Source organism: Oncorhynchus tshawytscha, linkage group LG15, assembly GCF_018296145.1.
Source record: "Oncorhynchus tshawytscha isolate Ot180627B linkage group LG15, Otsh_v2.0, whole genome shotgun sequence".
Lineage (NCBI taxonomy): Eukaryota > Metazoa > Chordata > Actinopteri > Salmoniformes > Salmonidae > Oncorhynchus > Oncorhynchus tshawytscha.
In genome coordinates this window covers 11,383,213-11,393,937 of record NC_056443.1, presented here as the reverse complement: position 1 = coordinate 11,393,937, position 10,725 = coordinate 11,383,213, and the positions used below count along the sequence as shown (strand labels likewise).

At 40.1% G+C, this 10,725-nt stretch overlaps 2 protein-coding genes across 2 annotated transcripts; both read left to right on the top strand.

Moving 5' to 3' along the window:
• Positions 1 to 181: 181 nt before the first annotated feature.
• Positions 182 to 3,534, top strand: LOC112214412 (vesicle transport protein GOT1B). The gene is made up of 5 exons (XM_024373126.2): positions 182 to 358; positions 823 to 914; positions 1,246 to 1,424; positions 1,681 to 1,762; positions 2,493 to 3,534. The coding sequence occupies exons 1-5, from the start codon at positions 334 to 336 to the stop codon at positions 2,529 to 2,531; spliced, it is 417 nt and encodes a 138-aa protein (XP_024228894.1). The 5' UTR covers positions 182 to 333; the 3' UTR covers positions 2,532 to 3,534.
• Positions 3,535 to 8,874: 5,340 nt separating this feature from the next.
• Positions 8,875 to 10,319, top strand: LOC112214410 (spexin prohormone 1-like). Its single transcript, XM_024373120.2, has 5 exons — positions 8,875 to 9,005; positions 9,166 to 9,304; positions 9,579 to 9,641; positions 9,808 to 9,894; positions 10,065 to 10,319. The coding sequence occupies exons 1-5, from the start codon at positions 9,000 to 9,002 to the stop codon at positions 10,127 to 10,129; spliced, it is 360 nt and encodes a 119-aa protein (XP_024228888.1). The 5' UTR covers positions 8,875 to 8,999; the 3' UTR covers positions 10,130 to 10,319.
• Positions 10,320 to 10,725: the final 406 nt, after the last annotated feature.

The following is a 10,725-nucleotide window of genomic DNA, read 5'->3' as shown; positions in this document are numbered from 1 at the left end:
AGAACCTAGAAAACATTTTCCATCCGGAAAATGGACAAGTGTATGTAGGCAGGGCAGATATTTTCCAACAACTACCTAGTTATATTCAGGAGAGAAGTGCTCTCCTTAACCTTTTCACCAACGTTTTGTTAGAACCTTTAAGAATGTTGAATGCCCCCCTGGTTTTGTCCGGAAGAATAATTTTTCTAATGTAACCAAGAAGGCGTGTTTCCGGAAGACGTGGCTAGTGCTACTGTGGCAGCTGTTGTAATAGTACTTTAACTTGTATTTTAGTACAGTACAATTAACAGTGTCAACTTGTAAATTTTACAAGCTGTTTGATTCATTGACAAAATGATCTCTCTAACGGACTCACAGAGTAAGGCGATTTCTATTTTATCTAACGGCTGTTGCTGCTGGCCAACTTGTTCCAGCTCTCTAGCTAACGTTAGCAAGCTAGCCTCTCTCAGCTACATTACTAGCTAAATTAAGCTAGGCTATTCTTTTATGTGAGGAAACCAGCTAGAAACAGCTAGCTAGCTAAATAGTATGTTTTGCTAGATAGAGTGACCATTGACAGCAACGTTAGCTAGCGAATTAATGACATTCATTCTGAGCCAGATGGCTGGCAAGGGAGAGAGGACGTAAATTGAAACCACGGGAGGTTGGTGGCACCTAATTGGGGAGGACAGGCTCGTGGAATGGTATGTTGGATGCCATCCATTCGCTCCGTTCCGGCCATTATAATGAGCCGTCCTCCCCCCAGCAGCCTCCTGTGATTTGAAACGTATTAACGTTAGTGTGCTTGGATACTTGAAATAATGTGATTCCTTTTTCTTGCAGAGATCGGAATGGGACTTACAGGCTTCGGTGTGTTTTTCCTCTTCTTCGGAATGATCCTGTTTTTTGACAAAGCCCTCCTTGCAATAGGAAATGTGAGTTATTTCATCATCACCATCCACAGTTCATATTCAGGATGTTTGCCTACCTTCTGCAGCTACATACACGAGGCTTATGTTTTGCTATATTTATTGGATGTTGGTGTGATCTGTAATTCCATTATCCCTGAGTGACACTGAGAAACACACAGCTGCAGTCAGAGCTCCTTGCTTGAGGGTTAACAGTTCACCCTCTATCAGTGTGTGCCTCTCTCTCTCTCAACTGAGAACAATCACCACCTTATAGAGTAGTAATTGTGAAGTACTCTGTCATTGTCAACAAACATTGACATTGTCCGTTCCCTGTCCCTTCTATCTCTCTCTTTAGATCTTGTTTGTGGCTGGCCTGTCATTTGTGATCGGTCTGGAGAGGACGTTCCGCTTCTTCTTCCAGAAACACAAGATGAAGGCCACCAGCTTCTTCCTGGGTGGAGTGTTGATCGTTCTTATAGGCTGGCCCATTGTGGGAGTGGTCCTGGAGGTCTATGGCTTCTTCCTTTTATTCAGGTGGGTACAGTACAGGCACCAGGCTCAGTTTGTTAAGCTTATCTTTAGAATAAGATCTAGTCTGGAGGAAATCAAGCCAAACTTTGTTTTATCCTGTCAACTGTGTCTCGCCCCCACCCCCTGTTGAGTGCAGCTCCCATTTAATGCAAGGGCTTGCTGCGTGTAAAGAGCCGTAGTCCATCATCATGTGCTTGCTGTTATCAACTAACTCTCTTTCTCTGCTCCCTCTCTCTGTCTTTCTCTTTATCTTCTTCAGGGGTTTCTTCCCAGTGGCAGTAGGCTTCATCAGAAGGATACCCATCCTGGGCTCCCTGCTAAACCTCCCATTCATCAGTGGGGTGAGTACAGTGATGTTGGGTAAATTCTGATCGCCGGTCGTGGCGAAAAAGTAACGCTCCTATAGTTTCAATGTATTTTTCCCGGTGGGTAAACTGTGTTTACTTGCGTTTACCCTCCACTACACCACTAGGTGAGTAAGAGTATGGGAACAGGAGCTACAATGCAGTGGGTGCTGTGTGGGCTGAGGTAGTTTACACTAAAGACAACACAGGGTCCACTTTGTTTCTGACAGTGGTTCTGGAAGGCTGTAGTGTCTCATACAGTGTCACTCAGTCTTCTCATATAAGAGTGTGTGTGTGTGTTCTGAGGTGTATGTTCGTGGAGTCACTTGTTTTGAGGAGAATGTGTCTCTCTCTTTAAAGCCTTCGTAATTAACTCTGAGGACAATCCGCAGTCTTGGTCAGTCACTGCAGATTTTTCCTTGCATGTGAGCATGATCCACATCTGTTTATAATGTATGTTATATTGTAATGTTGCCTTATGCCTGACCAGAGTAGGGAACCATTGGTATTGGAAGTAATTTATACTAGGACACCAGCAACAGCATTTATCCTTCACACTGTTTTGTATAGTCTACTCAGTCACGTCAAGCAAACATTTCATTTCCCGTGTACAACTATGCACTAAACGTTTTAGTGAAGCTTGTATATGTCATCTATTTTGCTCTACTTTGCAAAGGGGACGGTAGACTGTTGACTTATATTTGTTTATTTTCTCTCTCTCTTTCAGTTTGTGGACAAAGTGGGAGAGAGCAACACCATGGTATAACAGTGACTTTTTGTTTATGAAGAAAATAAATCTCTATTATATTTATGATACAGTAGTTCTCATAAAGCCACTTAACCCCCATTGGTCAATTGCTTACTTCCAACAGTTAGCTAGGTCATTTTCATGAGACTTTGTATATGAAGACCGCTTCCCATTTAAAGGGAAAACTGTCTGCTTTTTTGCATCTTGATTCTGCAGTTTTAAGGTCCGTACCCTTCAAGGGTACCAGTCCTGGTTGCTACGGGCGACAGTTACTAATGAATCTGGAGTTGGTTACGATGGCTACCCCAGAATGTTTTACATGTCGTTGTTGAATGCTGCTCTCCTCTACTGGAGAACTCCCCACGAGGAGGAGAGTCCCTCTAATGGACTGAAGAGAAGCATTTTGGCTCTCTTACTCTACTATTGAATGTACAGACAAACTCACCATGTCATCGCCTCTGAAGATAGCCTCTGGACAATCTCAGAAGAGGTGTGGAGGAGGAGAGCTAGTCCTATTATTACAATGTAGATGTGGCCAGGGGGTTTTCCTAATGCTGTGCTGTCTTGCCAAAAATGAACTAGGGGTTAGCAAGATGGCACAAACAGATCTTAGACCATGTTAGGGTTTCCTGACAATATGACCAGGGAAAGCTCGAAGCCATAGTTATAGGTGGTTTCCTGGTCAGGTATTGGAAAGACTCCTGGTCTTACTTATGGTGCCTGTGCTTTCTGGACTACAACTTGAGTCCTGTGGAAGAAAATAGGTTTACTTTCCTTTTCTCTCACGCCTGTTATGAGTACCAGATCTGGCAGTTGCATATTTTCCCCTTTATTTTTCTGTAATTTCTGTGTATGACTGGATGAGAACTTCTGTAGATTTTGTTTAGATTTTTTTAAAGAGCAACATTTGAGTTGGAATTGTATCAATCTAAACCATAGGAATGGAGGAACTGAATGGAATGGTTACATGTGAAATGACAATGTTTTGTCTGACACTTTTGTAATTACACTTTTAAAAGAACTTGCCTTGTGCCGTTGTCTGTCATTCATTGTGTTTTGATTATGACAAATTGCAAATATACTGAACAAAAACATAAATGCAACATCTTAAGTGTTGATCCCATGTTTCATGAGCTGAAATAAAAGATCCCAGAAATGTTCCATACGAGCACAAATCTTAATTCTCTCAAATTATGTGCACACATTTGTTTACATCCCTGTTAGTCAATATTTATAATTTGCCAAAATAATCCACCCACCTGACAGATGTCGCATATCAAGAAACGAATTAAACAGCATGATCATTACACAGGTGCACCTTGTGCTGGGGACAATAAAAGACCACTTTAAAATGTGCAGTTTTGTCACACAACACAATATCATAGATGTCTCAAGTTTTGAGAGAGTGTGCAATTGGTATGCTGACTGCAGGAATGTCCACCAGAGCTGTTGCCAGATAATTGAATTTCCCTACCATAAGCCGCCTCCAAAGTCATTTTAATGAATTTGGCAGTACGTCCAACCGGCCTCACAACCGCAGACCAACCCAACTCTACTCCGACCACGCCAGCCTAGGAACCCCCCCGTCCGGCTTCTTCGCCTGCGGGATCGTCTGAGACCAGCCACCCGAACAGCTGATGAAACTGAGTATTTCTGTCTCCAATAAAGCCCTTTTGTGAAAAACTCATTCTGATTGACTGGGGCTGGCTCACCTGTGGGTGGGCCTGGCTCCCCAGTGGGTGGGCCTGGCACCCAAGTGGGTGGGCCTTTTTCCACCCATGGCTGCGGCCCTGCCCAGTCATGTGAAATCCATAGATTAGGGCCTAATTTATTTATTTCAATTGGCTGATTTCCTATATGACTTGTAACTCAGTAAAATTGTTGCATTTTGCATTCATATTTTTGTTCTGAAACCCCTTGACTTTTTTCACATTTTGTTACGCTACAGTCTAATTCTAAAATGTATTAAATCGTTTTTTTCCCTCATCAATCTACACAATGGCATAGGCCAAACAAGGCACTTGTATACACTGTGGTAATAGTCTCACAGGGTCAAAAACATGACATCACTACTCACATGAATGGACTTTTTTTATTTAACCTTTACTTAACTTAGCAAGTCCGTCATGAACAAATTCTTATTTTTCAATAACGGCCAACACTGGCAACCCTGGACGACAGTGGGCCAATTGTGCACCGCCCTATGGGACTCCCAATCATGGCCTGGATTCGAACCAGAGTGTCTGTTGTGATACCTCTAGCATTGAGATGCAGTGCATTAGGTCACAGCGCCACTCGGGACCCCAAAAAATGAAAATGGAACACATTATAATGGCAGGCCTATTTATCCCAACATTTATCCACATAAGTTGTAAGATTGTAGAGCTTTTCTTTGTACTGTTTAATTTAACTATCACAGGTCCAGATGGTCCTACTATCATTTTGTTCATTTTTAATGTATGAATAACTTTTGGAAGAATGTATTCTTTGTCTCAATACACATTTCACTGTAGGCATATGCTAGGCCTACTGCTAAACTTCTCTGCAATTGTTTAGTTTTAGTTGTGGATTGTTTACCAGCATTAGGCTAGATATAACAATTGATGGTAATGTCAATGAGAATCCCAGGGAACCCATCACCTCCAGCTTCCCTGAGTCTATCCCAATCAAACACTCCTACATTCATTGGGAGACTGTCAGCTGTTCATTCATAAAAACGACCAGGCATCTATCCATGAACCGCTTCACTGCACAAGAAGTAAACATATCAATATTTCCAAAGCAATTACTTTCATTTTTTACAACAGTAAGAATACTGATAGTGTCTCAGCATTTTGCATGAAATGGCTTCTTTCTTTAATTTTGATAAAATATGACCTTAAACAGTGCCTTTAGAAAATAGTCACACCCCTTGACTTTTTCCAAATGTTGTGTTACAGCCTGAATTTAAAAGTTATTAAATGTAGATGTTTGTTTGTCACTGGACTACATACAATACCCCATAATGTCAAAGTGGAATTACAGTACCAGTCAAAAGTTAGGACACACCTACTCATTCAAGGGTTTTTCTTTATTTGTACTATTCTACATTGTAGAATAATAGTGAAGAAATCAAAACGATGAAATAACACATATGGAATCATGTAGTAACCAAAAAAGTGTTAACTGCTTTTATATATTATATTTTATATTTGAGATTCTTCAAATTAGCCACCAGCTTTCCCAACAGTTTTGAAGGAGTTCCCACATATGCTGAGCACTTGTTGGCTGCATTTCCTTCCCTCTGCAGTCGGGAGGTGTGTTTTGGGTCATTGTACTGTTGAAAACAAATGATAGTCCTACTAAGCGCAAACCAGATGGGATGGCGTATCGCTGCAGAATGTTGTTGTAACCATGCTGGTTAAGTGTGCCTTCAATTCTAAATAAATCACAGAGTGTAACCAACAAAGCACCCCCACACCTCCTCTTCCATGCTTCACGGTGAGAACCAAAAATCTCACAAAGACATGGCGGTTGGAACCAAAAATCTCAAATTTTGACTCATCAAACCAAAGGACAGATGTTCACCGGTCTAATGTCCATTGTGCGTGTTCATTGGCCCAAGCAAGTCTCTTCTTCTTAGTGGTGTCCTTTAGTAGTGGTTTCTTCGCAGCAATTTGACCATGAAGGCATGAAAAGTCGATGTTGAGATGTGTCTGTTAGTTGAACTCCATGAATCATTTATTTGGGTTGCAATCTGAGGTGCAGTTAACTCTAATGAACTTATCCTCTGCAGCAGAGGTAACTCTGGGTCTTCCTTTCCTGTGGTTTCATCATAGCGCTTGCCATAATATGGACTTGGTCTTTTACCAAATAGGGCTGTCACGTAGAGTGGGCCAGAAGGCTAAACTGGAAAACCTAACCTCTATCAAAATAAAAAGATGGCAGAGGTGCAAAAGTTCTTCTGTGCAAGGGTGTTTATTTACATAGTGATTCCAGAACAAAAACAACAGTACTTCCATCAAACGTATACCTTATGGGACAGCTAAAAACAATGCTGCCCCCATCCATAACTCAATCCAAAATGCCTCTTCATGAACTGAAAGAGAGGCTCCTTTTGAAGGACTAGCCCCTCCCCTCAGAACAATTAACACTAATTAATTAAGCAATTACATATTAAAACCTACATTTTCCATTCACTAAGCATACTAAAGTACATAAATTGCAACACATTTTTTATGAAACAATATCCCAATATAACATTTACAAAATTACATCACTACTGACATAGTGTCTTTCAATATGCCCATTTACATGAATGAGCCATTCGGGACAGGCACTACAAAGTCATCCCATTCCCTTAGCTCGGGTCCTTATCCAGCATACCCAGAAGCTACAGAGATGGTTAGAGAGAGGAACAGAACAAACAAACAAACAAACAAACATGCTCATCCATAACATTGATAAGTATAATAAATATTGCTTACATTAAATATGACCACATGTCTGATTATTTCTTTATCCCATAACTGGTTGCTGAAGTAAGTGTGAAATGTATGTACTAAGATAAAGAAGTTAACTTGTGTGTCGACACACATTGTTAACTTATCTGATAATGGAGCAGGGAGGAGTGATGAATGTGTGCGTGCGTTAAAGTACCAAATGCTGCCCGCGGCCAGTGATGGACTTCTACGTCCCAATGGCTATCTTCTTCTGTATACCACCCCTACCTTGTCACAACACAACTGATTGGCTCAAACACATTAAGAAGGAAAGAAATTCCACAAATGATCTTTTAACAAGGGACACCTGTTAATTGAAATGCATTCCAGGTGACTACCTCATGAAGCTGGTTGAGAGAATGCCAAGCATGTGCAAAGCTGTCATCAAGGCAAAGGGTGGCTACTTTAAAGAATCTCAAATATAAAATATATTTTGATTTGTTTAACATGTTTTTGGTTACTACATGATTCCATATGTGTTATTTCATGAGTTTGATGTCTTCACTATTATTCTACAATGTAGAAAATAGTAAAAATATAGAAAAACCCTTCAATGAGTAGGTGTGTCCAAACTTTTGACTGGTGCTGTATATTTTTCGACATTTTTACAAATAAAATGTTAAAAAGCTGAAATGTTTTGAGTCCATAAGTATTCAACCTCTTCGTTATAGCAAGCCTAATTAAGTTCAGGAGTAAAAATGTGCCAAACAGTCACATGTTAAGTTGCATGGACTCACTCTGTTTGCAATAATAGATTTTGTACATTATTTTTGAATGATGAGTACCTCATCTCTGTACCCCACACATACAATTCATTATCTGTAAGGTCCCTCAGTCGAGCAGTGAATTTAAAACACAGATTCAACCACAAAGACCAGGAAGGTTTCTCTAAGAAGGGCACCTATTGGTAGCTGGCATTTCTTTTCTCATAAAAGCAGACATTGAATATCTCTTTGAGCATGGTGAAGTTATTCATTACACTTTGAATGGTGTATCAATATACCCAATCACTACAAAGATTAAGGCATCCTTCCTAACTCACTGAGTACCACTATTCATATTTTCAAGCACGGTGGTGGCTGAATGTTATGGGTATGCTTGTCATCGACAAGGACTAGGGATTTTTTTAGGACAAAAATATATGTAATAGAGCTAAACACCAGCAAAATCCTAGAGGAAAACCTGGTTCAGTCTGCTTTCACCTTTCAGCAGGAAAATAACCTAAAACACAAGGCCAAATATACACTGGAGTTGCTTACCAAGACAACATCTAATGTTCCTACAGTTTTGACTTAAATCGTCTTGAAAATATATGACAAGACTTGAAAATGGCTGTCTAACAAAGATCAACAACCAACTTGACAGAGCTTGAAGAATTTAGATGTTAACATGCAAATATTGTACAATCCAGGTATTGAAAGCTTTTAGAGACCCAGAAAGACTCACAGCTGTAATTACTAACACGTATTGACTCGGTGGGTCGAATAATTACGTAATGAAGATATACTGTATTACTGTTTAATTTTTCATGACTTTTTAACAAACTTTTGAATTTTTTTCAACTTTGCCATTACAGGGTGTTTTGTGTAGATCATTAACAAAAAATGACAATTAAATCCATTGTAATCCCACCTTTGTAACACAATAAATGTGTAAAAATTCAAGGGTTGTGAATACTTTCTGAAGGCACTGTAGATCTATGATTGCCTTTGGCAGCTAACTGTATACATAAAATGTGTATTGTGTACATTAAAATGTGAGTAATTGATTTGATTGGTTCCTCTCTGCATTCCCTCTCTGCGCTTGGAGTCCACCTCTCTTTCATCAAATTGACATGACCTATTGCTGTTGACATCCATAACGCGTTGCGCTGTGGGCTACGAGGTCTCCCTCACCAGTCCAATATAAATACAGGGGTAACATTTGCAAGGGACACAACTTCTGCCCTTTCCCACTTGAAACGGATCTCTACTGGCATTACAGGGATCTAATATCCTCCGTCGCAATGAAGGTAAGTTGCCTGTTGAGGTACATTTTGATCTTTTGCGTTTTTATGAATGGAGATGAGCATGGCACATGCAAATGATTACCTTGTCATTAATTTTGAATGCATATTTGTTTTACATTGTCTGCTTGTTCATATAGCATAACTCTACTTTTGACTGTTTCAGGGTGTGAGGACTATTACAGCTTATGCACTTGCTCTTTTACTTCTGGTAACGCTCGTCTCCCATTCGTGGAGCGCACCGAAGGGCAGTTTCCAGAGGAGAAATTGGTCACCTCAGGCAATGCTGTACCTCAAGGGCACACGTATGTCTTCTACCTATATTAGCCTAATCATACTTTGCATTCCTTTGACATACCTTTCAAATGTGTTTCTGCATTTATGTCCTCCACAGAGAATAATTGGAAATAATATGCGTTTATAAGCTGTTTTTGTGGCTATAATGATCTTTAATGTAAAGGGATTAACATAATTTAAATCTGAAGTTGTCCTATTATTTCCTAATTATGTATGTTTATTTATGAATGCAACTAAAATATATTGTATTTCATAACTGTGTGACTGTGTATGTTATTGCAGAGGGACGGCGGTTTATCAGCGAGGACAGGAAAGAGGGAGACGTATATGACACATTACATTTAGGTAAATACAATACACTTGTGTTTGGCAGTATGCACATATTCTTACTTTGTATGGCTCTGCTCCTGCATGGCTCTGTAAAGTAGTGCACTGTATGGGGAATAGGATGATTTGAGATTTTACCATCATCTTTTACCTGTCATTACTCTGTATGGCATCCTCTTTTCAGAGACTCGGAGTCAAAACACAGAGAAACTCAGTGTGAACCAGGCAGCCACAGTCCTGCTCAATTTCCTGCAGCAAGCCAAGGAGGATGGTGAGTTGGGTCATATTGCAGCCGACGGTAATGGTTAAGGACACATCCAAGCTAGCCAGGAAGCGCACCTCAATAAGCGCTAATTCAGGCATTGGGTTCCCTTAACTTCATCCAAGCTATAGGTTTGAAATTGCCATAAAGTTAATTGCACTTATCTTTTTTCATTTCAGGAGAAGAAAATCCTGAACAGCTGTACTTTCAAGACTTGCCGGCATGGAAAAGAGAGTACTTCTGATGCATTTTATAATGTATTTATTATTGTTGACAACATTCTAATCTATTGCATCTGTTGATCTCTTGTTGTTGGATGTAGACTATTTAATGCGACGTGAGAAAATCACTGGACTCTTAAGTACGGCTACACTGAAAATGTTTGAATGTATTATTTAAAGAAAATGTTTAATAAAATGATTTTGAATTCATAGCAACACTTGTCTAAGGGTATCTGATCATATAAGTAATGTACTCAGGACTAGGGTTGGCCATCCCAGGCTATAGAGAGAGAGACCTCTCAATGCAATTCCTGATATATAATTATTGATTAAACGATTAATGTCTCATTTGAGGGGACTTGATCATCAAAAGAATAGCTATTTTCTCTTAGAAAATATGCAAATGTGGTATGTGTAACAGCTGTTTAAGGCTCAGTGTCCCTACAACAGATCCAATATTGTACGTTCTGGGCTGGAACAAAAACCTGCACATACTGCAGCTCTCAAGGACCAGGGTTGGCCATCCCAGGCTAGTAGCGAGAGATCTCTCAGTTGGCAGTCTCTCCTGAGTGTGTCTTCTTGCCCTCGGGGGTGAAAGGGGGCTTTGATGTTCTACCTG

Excerpts from the sequence above, each read along its gene's own strand:
- LOC112214412 (XM_024373126.2), top strand. The coding sequence starts at position 334 with ATGATCTCTCTAACGGACTCACAGA. Across the intron at positions 359-822 it reads CTCTCTAACGGACTCACAGA|AGATCGGAATGGGACTTACA; the intron begins GTAAGGCGATTT and ends TTTTTCTTGCAG. Across the intron at positions 1,763-2,492 it reads ACCTCCCATTCATCAGTGGG|TTTGTGGACAAAGTGGGAGA; the intron begins GTGAGTACAGTG and ends TCTCTCTTTCAG.
- LOC112214410 (XM_024373120.2), top strand. Across the intron at positions 9,642-9,807 it reads ATATGACACATTACATTTAG|AGACTCGGAGTCAAAACACA; the intron begins GTAAATACAATA and ends TCCTCTTTTCAG. Across the intron at positions 9,895-10,064 it reads GCAGCAAGCCAAGGAGGATG|GAGAAGAAAATCCTGAACAG; the intron begins GTGAGTTGGGTC and ends TTTTCATTTCAG.